Here is a 16,772-nt window from a genome sequence, read left to right on the forward strand (position 1 = left end):
TCTTGTGCCATATCTGTTTACAGCGTGATGTAGAGCTTTCAGTATTGGGTCTTGTGTCCTATCTGTTAACACTGTGACATAGAGATAAGTATTGGTTCTTGTGTCCTATCTGTTAACAGTGTGATGAAGAGCTTTCAGCATGGGTTCTTGTGTCAAATATATTAACAGTGTGATGTAGAGCTAACTGTATGTGTTCTTGTGTCATATCTGTAACCGGTGTGATGTAGAGCTTTCGGCATAGGTTCTTGTGTCAAATCTGTTAACAGTGTGATGTAGAGTTTTCAGTATGGGTTCTTGTGTCAAATATGTTAACAGTGTGATGTAGAGCTAACTGTATGGGTTCTTGTGACATATCTGTTTACAGTATGATGTAGAGTTTTCAGTATGGGTTCTTGTTTCATATCTTTTGAGTGTGATGTAGAGCTTTCAGTATGGGTTCTTATGTCTTATCTGTTAAGTGTGATGTTGAGCTTTCAGTATGGGTTTTGGTGTCAAATCTGTTAACAGTGTGAAGAGCTGTCAGTATGGGTTCTTGTGTCCCATCTGTTAACAGTGTGATGTAGAGCTAACAGTATGGATCCTTTTTTCATATGTGTTAACAGAGTGATGTAGAGCTTTCAGTATGGGTTATTGTGTCCTATATATTAACAATGTGATGTAGATTTACATTATGGCCCGGGGAAGACAGTTTTTTGTTAGTGCATTTCTTTTAGACAGTAAATTCAAATAACAATAAATGGGGAATGTGTCCAAGGGACACATAGATGCCCCCGCTTGCATATAATGTTATAAAGGGACATAACTCAAGAAGGGTAAAAGTGACGCTACCCAAATTTGTACTTAATCTGAGTTTTGTGGAATAAGCATTGTGTATAAGTTTGTAAAGGTGCATTACTCTAGAACAGTAAAAGTAATGCCATCAAAATTCAAACATGATATGTGTTTTGTGGTAATAAGCATTGTGCATAAGTTTCATAACATTTAGTTGAGGCAAACTTAAGTCAGAGATCGGAAACGAAAAAATTCAGCATTTTTTTCATTTGTAAAGGGCATAACTCTAGAACAGCAAAAGTAATGCCATCAAAATTCAAACATGATATGTGTTTTGTGGTAATAAGCATTGTGCATAAGTTTTATAACATTTGGTTGAGACAAACTAAAGTTAGCATGGTTAGAGAATGGAAACCAAAAATTCAGCAATTTTTCCATTTGAAAAAGGGCATAACTCTAGAACAGTAAAAGTGACGCCACTAAAATTCAAATTTGAACTGTTTTTTGTGGTAATAAGCATTGTGTATAAGTTTAATAACATTTGATTGAGGCAAACTAAAGTTAGAGAAAGGAAACGAAAAATTCAGCAATTTTTCCATTTGTAAAGGGGCATAACTTTAGAATGGTAAAAGTGACGCCACCAAAATTCAAACTTGATCTGTGTTTTGTGGTAATAAGCATTGTGTATAAGTTTTATAACATTTGGTTGAGACAAACTATAGTTAGAGAATGGAAACCAATTTTGGGACGTACGGACGTATGGACGGACCAACAGACGTACAGACGAACAAGGGTAAAACTTAATGCTCCCTCCACTATCTGTTAAGAGTGTGATGTAGATCTTAAACTATGGGTTCTTGTGTCATATTTGTTTACAGTATGATGTAGTTTTCAGTATGGATTCTTGTGTCCTATCTGTTAACAGTGTGATGTAGAGCTTAAAGTATGGGTTCATGTGTCATATTTGTTTACAGTGTGATGTAGAGTTTTCAGTATGGGTTCTCGTGTCCTATCTGTTAACAGTGTGATGTAGAGCTTAAAGTATGGGTTCTTGTGTCATATTTGTTTACAGTGTGATGTAGAGTTTTCAGTATGGGTTCTTGCCTATCTTTGAATCTCTTAGTTTAATTTAAGCTTTTTTCCAACATTTTATTTATACCAAATTTATTGTCTTCAAAGTGCTTCTTTAAACACAAATTTAAAAGCCATTCATGTATCAATATATGGGGGTTACATCATTAAAACAATGCCTGAAAGGAATTTCCAAAAATTATTACAAAAAAAGTATGCCTATATTATACCTGAGGCAAAAGAAACCTTTTTTTTATTTAAAAAAAAAAACATATGACATTTGGGGTATAAGTTAATAAAACAGCAACCTTATGAAAAAGACATCTAAAGATCATTCAATTAATACTTTTCTAAATGATTGTTGGAAATGGACGTCAGGCCTTGGTGAAAACTGAATGATTTTGTTTATTACAAAAAAAGATAAATAATAATATTTGATAATTATTTATTCTTAATTATTTATCTGAATTGTTTCCCTTTGCACATATCTTTGTGAACACTTTTAACAACTGATATTCAGCTGTCAAAAATCCAGTTCCATTGGACAATGCTAGTGACAATGTCAGTATCAAAGATTTGAATCTCTTTCTTGTTACCATGGCAACAGTCCATATCACAGTAATTTCCCCTGTCAATCATACAGTTATTTCCCCTTTCAGTCATCCTCATCTTCCTCTTCCTCCTGCATCTCTCCACCAGAGCCTATAAAATTTAGATCATCACATTAAAGCAACAAATACTAATAAAGAAAACAAAGTATGAATTACTATTAATACATAGTAACAACTAGTAATAAACTGTTAACACAGAGATATGTCCAGTGGCCGATCTAGGGGGGGGGGGGGGGGAGGGATGGAACCCCCCCCTTTTTTTTTTACGATCAATGCATTTGAATGGGGAACAAGACTTGCAAATGCCAATAAATTTGCATACGAAATATCATTGACTTAACATTAGCAGTTCATCTTAAAATTATCTAATCACAAACTAATACATGTAAACTAAGCAAAAGCTTCAAAGTCAATAGAACATGACTGAGGGGCGGGACCAAATATTCTCCATGGAAATGAGATGTACTAATGCTTATACAATTGCATACCAAATAACATTGGCCTACCACTAATGGTTCCTCTTGAACTGACCTAATCACAAACTAATACATGTAAACTAAGCAAAAGTTTCAAAGTCAATAGACCATGACTGCGGGCTCGGGACCGAATATTCTCAATGGAAATGAGATATGCCAATGCTTATACAACTGCATACCAAATATCATTGGCTTACCACTAGTGGTTCCCCTTGAACTGACCTAATCACAAACTAATACATGTAAACTAAGCAAAAGTTTTAGTGTCAATAGGCCATGACTGAGGGGGCAGAGCCAAATAATCTCCATGGAAATGAGATATGCCAATGCTTATACAACTGCATACCAAATATCATTGACTTACCACTAGTGGTTGCCCATAAACTGACCTAATCACAAACTAATACATGTAAACTAAGCAAAAGTTTTAGTGTCAATAGGCCATGACTGAGGGGGCAGAGCCAAATAATCTCCATGGAAATGAGATATGCCAATGCTTATACAACTGCATACCAAATATCATTGATTTACCACTAGTGGTTGCCCATAAACTGACCTTATCACAAACTAATACATTGTTGACGATGCCGCCGCTGCCGGAAACAGCATACCTTTGTCTCGCTTTTTGACTCCGTCATTAGGCAGTCCATATGCTTTTTAACTTTCTATAAAACTAGTATTGCCTATGATCAATAGTATGTTGTCTTTAATAATAATAATAATAATAATAATAATAATAATAATCAATGACATTGAGCTCCATGTTGTATGAATGAAATCCAGTTATCATCTGTTAGCACTTGTTTTGTACTTGGGATAATAAAATGCACTTATGTTTTTTTTTTTTACAAAAACTCATTTTAAGCTAAAACCCAACTTTTTAATTATATAAAGAGGATTCCTTCCACAAATTTTTAGCAGTTTTAACCATTAACTTGTTTGAATATAATAGGTGATAGAATTGACTGAAGAAACATGAGAAACTTCTCCTTCTTTCAATGTACATTTGAAAGGTATTTATTTTATCATTTTTCAAACACCTCACACGAGACTATTTTTATTGATGAGCATAAAGTCTTGTGCTGTAGGAATTGACTTGCTGATAGGGAAACAAACCTGCCTAATTTAAGCCCTATCATAAACTATAAAATACCTTGCTGATGACTTGTAACAGCTAAATCTAATTGGACCACATGATCTGGTGCATCTATCACATGACTATTGGTACTGGTCACATGATTAGTAACTTCCATAACATGGTCTTCTGGTAAAATCATGTGACCTTCATTAATTGGAATTACTTGGTCCTAAAAAATATACAAGAGAAGATAACTTGGTCTTAATCTAAACTAGACTAAGGTGATTGATAACATTTAGACTTAAGGTTTTCCACTATCCTAATTTTAATTCTTTCCCTTTAATCACCGATTAATCTACGTTGTCACGAATTTATCCCCTTGAACACTTATTCCTCTGCTTTTTCACTGATTAATCCCCTTCATCATTGATTAATCTCCCATCCAAGGCCCAAAGCTATGAGATGTGATGTACATGTAGCTGAAAAACTTCAATTTGAAAGGCCATATATAATATGTTTATTGCTATTTTCCTAGGCTACTATCATGCAATGATTGTGTTCTCACTCTACTTGACTGTCAGAGTAAAACCATAAACTAAACCTTTTATTCTTTTCTTGTTCTTCATCATGTTCATGACTAAAATCTGCTTGTGGTGGATAGTTTACTCACTGGCAATCATCCTTCAACTCCTTAGCAATCATGACTAAATCTGCTTGTGGTGGATAGTTTACTCATTGGCAATCATCCTTCAACTCCTTAGCAATCATGACTAAATCTGCTTGTGGTGGATAGTTTACTCATTGGCAATCATCCTTCAACTCCTTATCTTAAATTGTTTATATTGTTAATTAAATAATAACTTTAGTTACTACCAGCACGTCAGTCATGCCAATTTTGGGTATAATTCATATGTTTCTAACCTGAGTCAAGTGCAGGAGGTCATGGGTTGTGATCTCTTGCCGGGTCGAACCAAAGACTTGAAAAATGATATTTGCTTATCCTTTTCACTAAGCACAACGCATTTAGGAGTCAAGAACAAAGACTGTGTCTGGGGGGAGGAGGGGGGGGGGGGGGGGGTGACTTGTCTTCCAGCAGACTGTTACTTTGTGAACCAGCACGTTAAAAACCCAGCCTAGCTTGTCGTTATTGTACAAAGCAGGGTTCATATTCATATCACATAAACCTCTTCTCGTCTTGAAAATGCATTTACCTTGCCATTTGACAAACATGCTTAATGTTAAACAACCATCAATCATTATTACTAAAATGGATTTTAATCAATTTTAAGTGACTTGGCTAGCGTAAGTTTGTTATGTTGTCATTGAAATTTTGTGGGACCATGTACCAGGGTGTAATGAGGAGGACCTACCCCTGACTGAATGGATACTATCTGTGGAAGATCCTGTAACTGCTGTTCACTTGGTTGATGAACTTCATTTGTAGATTTTAACTCTGAAGAGTCAACCATTTCCTCTGCCAAATACATTTCCTGTTCTGTTCTTGACATGTTCTGATCATGCCTAGAGCTGATGGTAAGTTGTGAATTAGCTGAAGTTGTCTGAAGTCTTCTTTTGCTTAGTAAAGCCAACTCTTCTACCTGAAATAAAAAAGATAATGATGTATGCCAACTCTTCTACCTAAAATAAAAAATACACGGACAGAGATATATATATAATGTATTATGATGGATGATATAATTTATAAATTAGTTTGACCTAAATAAAGGCACACAAAAATATCAGGAGTATGACATATCTAACAATGAACTACAATGTATATATGCAATTTAATGGGACACTTTTCTTTTTTTGTTCTTATGCTTATATACGGTTTACATGGTTTAAGAGAAGAAAAAAGTTTAAAATAGATGTAAAATAAAACACACCAATTTATAAGATTAAATATATATTGTCAGGACTGTGACATAATTTTATAATCATTGCTTTAAATTTCATAATTGCCTTTTTGTTTCTTAGTGTGGATAGTAAAATGGGGGTTGTCTCAGAGTTGGTAAAATCACTCGAAACTAGGTGAGACATGCGCAGTAGTGATAGATATGTAGTATAAATATAGAAAATTGAATATTTTAATCAACAACAAAAAATTTCTGTATCATATACCCAAGCGCCTGTGTTCTAGACGTGTATAAGGGGTTACCTTATCATGCTTATGCTTAAATTCTGATAATTATCTCCATGGAAATGAGATGTGGCAATGCTAATACAACTGCATACCAAGTAGCATTGACTTACCACTATAAATGGTTCCCAATAAACTGACGTAATCACAACTTATTACATCATTTTTGTACATTGTTGACGCTCAATTATCAAAGTTAATTTTTACCCATTCTAGCTAATAGCATGTAACTCTATAGGGTTATTAGAGAAAATATCTTGCATGTGTTATTACAGATACTTTCATGAGTTGTCTACTCTTTATTTCTTAAATTTTCTAAATCTGTAGTAACAAGTTTGTTATTTGTTAAATAAATCATAAATATTTTAATTTTTAGTGGGCACTTGGGAATTCTTGAAACTTTGCGCAGAAACTAAATACATATAGCCTTGATAACTAATTTTCGAATTAAATCAATACATTTTTAATCAACCATGGTAAATCAATGAGACAATGAGAACTTGTGTAAATTTTAACAAAACAAATGATGTATATTGGCCCTTTGAAACATGTACCATACATATGTTATCACAGTTCTTTGATTTTTTAATCCACAATAACAAATGTATGTTATTTTTCTCTAATAACCCTATAGAGTTATACCCTTGACTGTTAATAATCAAAGAATAACTAGTCGAAGAATTCAAATATTAAAAAATATTCAACAATTGACCGAACAACATAATTCACAAATGTGCTTAGCGCATGAGTTAAATTTTCAAATAACTGAGTTTATTTCACATGTGTAATTATCGGTCTTTATTTCACTGAAAATTCACTGCAAAATCACAGAATTTCATTGCAACCATTTTAATAAATGTCTTTTCAATTTAAGCATTGAAAAGAAGTATAGATCTTACAAATAATATTCAAAGAAATTTAAAATCAATAAATTACCATCCTTAAATATATGATTTTTTGTTCATTTTGTATTTCATTTATATTTTTATCAATTTACATGTATATATTAAATTTAAGTAGGGTAACTTGAAATACATGGTAAAACAAGGGAAGTAACTCAAAATTTCTATGAAATGTTTTCAAATACACAATTAATTTATTACATAACAGCAGTAAGTCTGAGGTAAAAGATGTTAATTAATAGTACGGTTGTCAGGGGAAGCCATATAATTATACAAGTTCTTTGATTTGCAGGTAAAAATTATTTCATCAGTGACACAAAATCGATTTCAGATTGTGACATCAATGGTAATGAAAAATGGGGGCTGACAAATCTTTTGGGGTTGAAATTTTGATAAAAAAACCAAGATTTGAATTATTAATAGGAGGGTCGGAAGAATCACGTCTGCTTAGCTTTGATTACTTTTCAAAATATCTAATAATGAACAGTTTTCAAACTATATTCATACATAAATTCTTCTCTTAAATTTGAATTTGATGATGAATCTATACTTACAATTTCTATTAATTGTGCAATACAGCCTTGAATTTGGATTGTCATTAAATATTTGACATAACATAGGTCTTAGAACTTAAAAATCAATAATTGGACATTTTCCTCATATGGTCCAATATATATCCAAAATCTAAATACATGATAAATTCAGCATATCAAAGATTTACCCCAAGAATTCAATTTTTGATGACATCAAACAAAGGTTAATTTTGGACCCTTGGACCTTAATGTGGACCAATTTTGTAACAGGGTTCAACCTTCAAAATGGTTAGATGCAGCATTTCAAAGAACCCCATATATTAATTTTTTTGTTTAAATCAAACAACAAACATCTTTAACCCCTCCGCATTCTTTATGTGCCTGCCCCAAGTCAGGAGCCTGTAGTTCAGTGGTTGTCGTTCATATTTTCATGTTGGGGCCTTTTATAACCAACCTAAGTTAAGGTATGGGTTTTTCTCATTGTTGAAGGCCTTACTATTGCCTATAATTGCTTACATCCACTTCATTTGAACTTAGGTGGATAGTTGTCTCATTGACAATCATACCCCATCTCCTTATTTTAATAAAGTTTTATTTTGTACCCCCATTTGAAATTTGGGCCCAAAATCAAAAGTCTAAATACACATGTTTAGATATAGCATTTCAAAGAACCCCAAACATTCTATTTTTTGTTAAAATTAAACTAAGTTTAATTTTGGACCCTTTGGACCTTAATCATGTTAATGTAAATCTATTAGAAAACTAGGTTCAAAATAAAAATCTTAATATAGGGTTAGTCAGCATATTATCAAAGGACCCCAAAAAATCAATTTTTGTTGAAATCAAACAAAGTATTATTATGGACCCTTTGGACCTTAATGTAGATCAATTTCAAAATGGGCCCCAAAATAAAAAATCTAAATACACGGTTAGATTCAGCATAGATAATTCATAGATGGAATCAAAAAAGGTCAATTTTAGACCCTTTGACCCTCAATGTGAACCAATTTAAAAACTGGGCTCAAAATCCAAAATCTAAATACACATTTAGATTCAACATGTTCAACATATTAAAGAACCCCGAAAATTTTAAGACTTAGAATTAAACCCCATTGAAATTGGTCAAAAAATAAGCAATTTATATAAAGTATTAGCAAGTATTGTTTTGGTTCCTTTTCCCAAACAGTTAGCTCTAGGGCCATTACCCCCCAAATCAATTCTAACCTTCCTTTTTTGGTATTGAACCTTTTGGTACAATTTCATAGAGATCAAAAGACTTACACTCAAGTTATTGTCTGGAAACCAGAAAATCCTAGTTTTTTGGCCAATAATGCCTAATCGATTTGGGCCATAACCCCAAATCAATCCCAACCATCCTCTTGAGGTATGGAACCTTGTGGTACAATTTCATAGTGATCCATACACTCGTACACAAGTTATTGTCCTGAAACAAGAAAAATGCTTGATTTTGGTCCCCTAGTCTAATTCCTAAACAGTTAGGACACTAACCCTCAAAATATTTCCCAACCTTCCTTTTGTGGTATGGGACCTTGTGGTACAATTTCATAGAGATCCATACAATTTTCCTCAAGTTATTGTCTGGATACCAAATGTCTTTGGAAGATCATCAGACTACTCTGACAACATCATAACATTATACTACTGCAATTTAGCGGTTGTATAATAATAGGCAATAGAACCCCATAACTCAGAAACGTAAAATCCAAAATTTATAAAAATCATAAGGGAGCTCATGTCAATAGATATAAACAATTCACAGAAGTTTCATGCAAATTGGTTGAAGCGATTTTGAGTTATTGTCCGACATCTTGATGATGGATGAATGGACAACAGTATACAATAATACATCCCTTAAACAGCTAGACGTATAAAAACATAAAAAATTGGTGAAAATTGTGATTTAAGGGCACTAACTCCTATGAAGAGTGAGCCAACAATATCAGCAATATTAACTTATTTGTAGATCTTGTCTTGTGGATCATTTTTGCTTTTAAAATTTTCTATCTATATAATAAAGTTTTCAAAATAATAGGGAAAAACACAAAAAAATCATCAACAAAGGGCAATAAATCAATTCTAAGTCATTAAAGGCAATTATAGCACCAATAAGCAGCCGACAATTTTGGCCAAATCAACTTATTTGCATATCTTGTACATGTCTTGCTGATCATTTTTGTAATCTAAAGTTATGACTAAACAAGCATTCTGTGAGTATTGCATGGCAATACATAGTCCCCTACCAGTTAAAAATTCATTGTATTGGAACAAAATTCTAACTTGATCTATAAGTTGTCATGGTGCAAACTACATAACAAATATCAAGTCAATATCTTCAAGCATGACGAAAAAAAGTGTTGAAAACTGATTATTTAAGTGAATTTTCTAAGTCCAAGGACCATAACTCTGCACAAAATCATCAGACCAGAACAAAAGTCGAACTTGATCTGTAACTTGTCATGATAAAACTATATACCAATTTTGAAATCAATATATTAAAGCATGACTAAACAAGCATTCTGTGAGTATTGCATGGCAATACATAGTCCCCTACCAGTTAAAAATTCATTGTATTGGAACAAAATTCTAACTTGATCTATAAGTTGTTATGGTGTAAACTACATTACAAATATCAAGTCAATATCTTCAAGCATGACGAAAAAAAGTGTTGAAAACTGATTATTTAAGTGAATTTTCTAAGTCCAAGGACCATAACTCTGCACAAAATCATCAGACCAGAACAAAAGTCGATCTTGATCTGTAACTTGTCATGATAAAACTATATACCAATTTTCATGATAACAACATAAAGGAGCATACCATCTTCAGCAAATTTCTATCCGATGAAACAAAAGAGGAGCTAATGATTTCATGCAAATTTCTATCCGATTAAACAAAAGGGGAGCTAATGATTTCACACAAATTTCTATCCGATTAAACAAAAGGGGAGCTAATGATTTCACACAAATTTCTATCCTATTAAACAAAACAGGAGCTAATGATTTCACACAAATTTCTATCCTATTAAACAAAAGACATGAAAGAGTAGCTAATGATTTCACACAAATTTCTATCCTATTAAACAAACAAGAGGCTCTCAAGAGCCTGAATCGCTCACCTGTATTTCAGAGGAGAAGATTTTTAAATGTTAGCAAACTTGATGAACAAATTGTGTAAAATTGTCTTTAAAGGGCAATAACTCCTAAAGGGGTCAATTGACAATTTTGGTCATATTAACTTTTTTGTAGATCTTACTTTGCTGAACATTATTGCTGCTTACAGTTTATATATATCTATAATAATATTCAAAATAATAACAAAAAACTGCAAAATTTTGTTAAAACTACCAATTCGGTGGCAGCAACCCAACAATGGGTTGTTCGATTCGTCTGAAAATTTCAGGGCCGATAGATCTTGACCAATTAAACAATTTTACCCCTGTCACATTTGCTCTAAAAGATTTAGTTTTTGAGATATAAGCCAAAAACTGCATTTGACCCTTATGTTCTATTTTTAGCCATGGCGGCCATGTTTGTCGATGGATACAAACTTCGGATACAATTTATAAACAAGATACCCTAAGGAACATTTAGTTAAAGTTTGAAGGTAATTGGCCCAGTAGTTTCAGAGGAGAAGATTTTTAAATGTTAGCAAACTTGATGAACAAATTGTGTAAAATTGTCTTTAAAGGGCAATAACTCCTTAAGGGGTCAATTGACAATTATGGTCATATTAACTTTTTTGTAGATCTTACTTTGCTGAACATTATTGCTGCTTACAGATTATATATATCTATAATAATATTCAAAATAATAACAAAAAACTGCAAAATTTTGTTAAAACTACCAATTCGGTGGCAGCAACCCAATAATGGGTTGTTTGATTCGTCTGAAAATTTCAGAGCTGATCGATCTTGACCAATTGAACAATTTTACTCCTTGTCAGATTTGCTCTAAAAGCTTTAGTTTTTGAGATATAAGCGAAAAACTGAATTTGACCCCTATGTTCTATTTTTAGCCATGGCGGTCATGTTTGTCAATGGATCAAAACTTCCGACGACAGACGACGACGACGGACGCCTGGTGAGCTAAAGAGGAGCTAATGATTTCACACAAATTTGTTTGTCTGATTACAGAAAAGTATTAAGAAACATGCAACAATTCTGATTGTAAAGAAACAATAGCCTTTGGGGGCTTATCAGGTAGCATCTTGCCTCATATAGTATATTCCTACAAGTATTATCAGTCAGGGGTACTACTTAAACAAGTGATTTCATTATCACCTATTTCAGTGATTTTTTAAATTCAGTTATCACCTATTTAAGTGATTTTGGTGTTTCCTTTGATCTTCAAATGCAAATTTCATTGATTTTCCATATTTTCACAAACTTTTCTATAATTTTCCTATATAGGTCAATTATCCCTTTATCTTTGGATATCAATTTCACTAGTGCGCTTGGCCAGTAAGTTAGTGCGCTAAAGCTTTTAAAAGTACCCTTGGGAATTGTTCTGTAATCAAATATTCATTAACTACTCTTACTATCAGACAAAGGTCAACAATATTAGGTAACCTGACTGGTTTTCTTTATAGTTAGAATGATTTATTTCAAGGTTATGTCCTGATCTACAAATTATTCCAGTTTTTGCATATTTAAATAAACTGTTAAAACTGACAGGCTTATCAAGCAAAAGACAATTTCTGCATGTACATAGTTGTTTTTTCAATGCAATTCTTGTCTTTTTACCAATAAAAAAATCAAGCTTGTGGGAAAAATATCAAAAAAATGTTATAAACACTTATTGAAGTGATTACATTTTAACTTCTCAAATTACTTGTTTCAGTGATTTTAAAAAGTCTGTGCGAAAAATTTTAATATTTCACAGCCAAAATCACTCAAAGAAGTGATTCTGAAATCACTTGTTTAAGTAGTACCCCTGACTGATTATAGTCAATTGATAGTTTTTTCATATCAAATTATAGTAATCATTTATTACAATTATAGCTAGAAGTGGCAGGTGGGTTTGTTTCAGCTCATCGGTAATATGAAACTGGCTTATTGTACTATATTCAATTCAGTCATGTCAGTAGGCATGCTCTGTTCCTGCAGAAGGTGTAAAAATAAACTAAAATTGAGAATGGAAATGGGGAATTTGTCAAAGAGACAACAACCCAACCAAAGAGCAGAAAACAGCCAAAGGCCAATAATGGGTCTTCAACACAGCAAAAAAATCCTGCACCCTGAGGCGGGCATCAGCTAGCCCCTAAACAAAAATGTGTACTAGTTCAGTGAAAATGGATGTTGTACTAAACTCCAAAACATATAAATGAACTAAAATTAATAAAACATACAAAGAGATGAAGAACAGCAATAAAAGCTTTGTTCCTTTGCTTTTTGTGTTTTTTTTTTATATTCTTTTTTGCTGTGCATGTACTGATTTTTTGTCATGGATGGATACCGCATATCCTTTGTATTTCTATTAAGACCATCAAAGGCCAGAGGTCTCAAATAATTATTGTTACCGTCATTTTTTGAAAAACATTTAATGGGATTCATCAAAATCAGTCAATTTTTATCGTCTCAAAGAAAGTGTACATTTTATCGTCATGCACCAAAAATTACCGTCAACGTCATTTGGCAAGATTTTCTACCGTTATTCGTCATGAATGTACCACCATTATGACCCTCAGTCAACAACTATTGGCACACTTCAAAGGTATGGCAATAAAATCATGGTGTTAGGATAAGATAGATAAGATATTGGGAGAAAAGACACCAAGGTAACAAACAATTAAGGGATTAAATGGAGAAATTACACCAAGTTTCTCCCAAGATTTAGAGAGTGTTGCTGGAGTTTTTTGGTGAGACACCAAATTTTTACACAGTATTTAGAGGAATACAGGTCCTTTCGCCCTGATTCATGTTCGTCCTAGTACCTATCGCCCTGATTCATGTTCGCCCTAGTACCTGTTCGCCCTAATACCTGTTCGCCCAGGGTCCATTCGCTCTGATTTATTTGTCTAGCTGCATTTGTTTGCACCTGTCCTAAGTCAAGAACCTGTTGTTCAGTGGTTGTCGTTTGTTAATGTGGTTCAAAAGTATTAGTCGTTTCTCGTTTTTTATATAGATTAGACCGTTGGGTTTCTTGTTTGAATGGTTTTACACTAGTCATTTTTGGGGCCCTTTATAGCTTGCTGTTCGATGTGAGCCAAGGCTCCGTGTTGAAGGCAGTACTTTGACCTATAATGGTTTACTTTTACAAAATGTAACTTGGATGGAGATTTGTCTCATTGGCACTCTTACCACATCTTCTCATATATATCTATTATACATGTTATAATTAATCCTTTTCGTGTTTTACATTTCGATACATCATTGTTTTTACTCATTCCAAGCGGACTAGTTTATCAAAACAAAATGTTGTTTTTATTATTAATCCATCAAAGACAATTATTACAACAATCAGTGAGAATTATTATTATGAACAAGTAATGCTCCATCACACGCCATCAATTTTAAATATATATTTCGATCCATGTGTTTTCATGAATTTCAAGAATTTATACCATATACATATTTGAATAAGTTTATCAAACTTTAATACCCTTAATATTAACATTTTTCAATAAAAGTAGGTAGAAGGAACACAGGGCAAACTGACTCTATGGGGGAATGAACTCAGGGCGAACGGGCCAGTGAACACGTAATCAGGGCGAACGGACTCGTATTCTCTGTGTGTACTGTATCCTCTTGTTTCAGAGCAAATTCATACTTCATGTCAGACAAACCCACTATGAGTTTCAAAACAAACTTCTATCAAAATATCTAATGCATACATGTTAAGAACAATATGAATAAGTCAAGGATTTGCATAGTGAGATATCCCTATACAAATCCTTGCAAAAAGTGTAGCCGAATCGACTATGGCCGAAACGACCAGGGGCAGAACTGGTTCTGTGGTCGAAACGTTCCCAAAGCCTGTTTAGCAATAAAACCCTATTCTATTATATTGTAATCTATAAAACTGTAAACATACTTTTAAGCGATTCAGTTGGTCGGTCAATAGCGAAGCTAGCGATATAAGTGTTCTTTCTTCATCTTTTAAACGTTTCAGTTCTCTTAACTCTGTCATTCTTATGTTATGGTTAGTTAATTTCCTAATATGAAACTGTTGTAAAGGGACATAATCTACTTGGAAAATATACAACTCGCCCCATTTAAAAATCGCTCCAGACAAACTCGCCCTTTTTTCTTACAACGCGCCACATTTTTAAGAATTAGATCCCGCTGAATTTAGAACTGGCAACTCGACCTGCTAATAAACAAATAAAAAGGAACCAAATCACGCTGAATGAAAACACTCTAACGAAAAACAAGGACGTATCATAAATCCTTGCAAAAAGGAGCCATAGCCAGATTGAAAAAGGCACAACTCGACACAATAATGAAATGGAATTTAGACAACTTGTACTTGTCCCAACTTTTAAAACTAAAAAAAAAATAAAAAAATGGTTATATGGATAACAAGGGAAAAATAATATTTGATTACGAAACAAGTTGCAAAATTCTAATATTAAATGCACTAAATGCTTCATTTCTTAAAATAATTAAAATTTGGGATGTATTGCCTTAATAGCCTCTTAGGTGCTTTTTTACTGGCTCCGGGAAAATAGCCTCCGGCTTAGCGCTATTTTGCCGGCTCTGGTAAAAAAAAAGCGATTTATATAGAGTTTTGCTATTTTGCCGGTCTTAATTCAGATTTTCAGTATGATATTAAAGAATAGAAAAATACACGAACATTTAATAAAAAAAATCTCTAAAAATATGCCTTCTTAAAAAACAGTACGGTTTTTTATTTTTATTTTGCCGGTACCGACAAAATAGCCACTGCCTTAAAAAACAGTACTTAAAAATGTTGTATTAATGCAAGGCAATATAATATCTGTTCCTGTTGGAATACATATTCTATACTCATTATTCCGTTAGGAACAAACACTGTAATGTTTGTTCCAGTGTTATTCCAGTGGAAATAATATTACAGAATATTTCTTCCACATGCAACTTATATTACGAAGGAACTTCTATGTAATGACAAGTTGAGACAAATAAACAACAACGCAGATGCTGCTGGAATATTGCTACATATGATTTGGAAGATGATTCCAAACTGCTTCAACATGTTCAATCCATCAAGGAAGTAACGCAACATTAACATGGATACATATGATTTGGAAGATGATTTTAAACTGCTTCAATCCATCAAGGAAGTAACGCAACATTAACATGGATACATATGATTTGGAAGATGATTCCAAACTGCTTCAACCCATCAAGGAAGTAACGCAACATTAACATGGATACACTGAAATGTTGCACTCCATATCGCAACGAGAAATACCGATGTAACCTTGTTTTTTTACCTTTTAATTCAAAAGGATTCTAGTTTTATTATGTACATCATCGGCAAGTATGATGAAGATAGAGAGATGAGAGACACAACCTCTACAGTGTCCAAAAGATGTACGTCACAGGTGTATTTTAATTGGTAGTACCAAAAATAAAAATTTGAGAAAAAAATATTTTGGTTTTAAGCAATGGCATCGTTGTGTATGGCATGTGTAGTTTCTTTGTGTTTGTTTCCTTTCTAACGGGTGTTTTTATCTTATTTTTATTTAACTTGACAAAAAACTTTTACTTCTCAGTACTACTGCTACTACTACTTCTTTAAAAAAATATCCACACACACTTATACAGAGCCGAACTCTCAACAATATTCAATAAAATAACACAGACAGGCATTCGTACAAAAACAGTATGTTACCATGGTTACAGAGGCTGCTTAGATGATAACATATACAAAGAGAATCCAAAACGTTAAGAAAATAGAACTGCAACTACTTTTCAGTGTTTGATTATAAACAATAAAAAAATACAAATTTCAAATGACTATCTTGAAAGTCCATAAAATGTCCACAGATATAAGTCTTTATAAATATGTAAATATAACAGACAGTCCAATGTTTCCACCGCTTCCACTATTGACAATTATCCAAATTTGATAATAACAGTAAGTCGATAAATCCTAATTGAAGTTTGTGTTTACTGTCCACAATGGCTGTAATCCTAACATCTATCATAACGCAGTATTATCCATTTCAAGATAAAAGATTAAAG

At 33.0% G+C, this 16,772-nt stretch overlaps 1 protein-coding gene across 1 annotated transcript; it reads right to left on the reverse strand.

Annotated features, from left to right (window-relative positions):
• Positions 1-2,273: 2,273 nt before the first annotated feature.
• On the reverse strand, positions 2,274-14,784 carry LOC127731791 (snRNA-activating protein complex subunit 5-like). The gene is made up of 4 exons (XM_052240631.1): positions 14,635-14,784; positions 5,378-5,605; positions 4,083-4,236; positions 2,274-2,544 (listed from the first exon to the last, which is right to left on the reverse strand). Exons 1-4 carry the CDS (start codon positions 14,728-14,730, stop codon positions 2,498-2,500), a joined length of 525 nt encoding a protein of 174 aa, XP_052096591.1. The 5' UTR covers positions 14,731-14,784; the 3' UTR covers positions 2,274-2,497.
• Between the last annotated feature and the right edge of the window lie 1,988 nt (positions 14,785-16,772).

The sequence above is a fragment of the Mytilus californianus genome, unplaced genomic scaffold (genome assembly GCF_021869535.1).
Source record: "Mytilus californianus isolate M0D057914Y unplaced genomic scaffold, xbMytCali1.0.p SCAF_20, whole genome shotgun sequence".
Lineage (NCBI taxonomy): Eukaryota > Metazoa > Mollusca > Bivalvia > Mytilida > Mytilidae > Mytilus > Mytilus californianus.

Bases quoted from the DNA above. Each gene is read 5' to 3' on its own strand.
- LOC127731791 (XM_052240631.1), bottom strand. From the start codon at position 14,730: ATGACAGAGTTAAGAGAACTGAAACGTTTAAAAGATGAAGAAAGAACA. The intron at 5,606-14,634 runs GTATGTTTACAG...TTTTTATTTCAG, and splicing joins ACCAACTGAATCGCTTAAAA to GTAGAAGAGTTGGCTTTACT. The intron at 4,237-5,377 runs GTAGGTCCTCCT...TATATTTTTTAG, and splicing joins TAGTATCCATTCAGTCAGGG to GACCAAGTAATTCCAATTAA.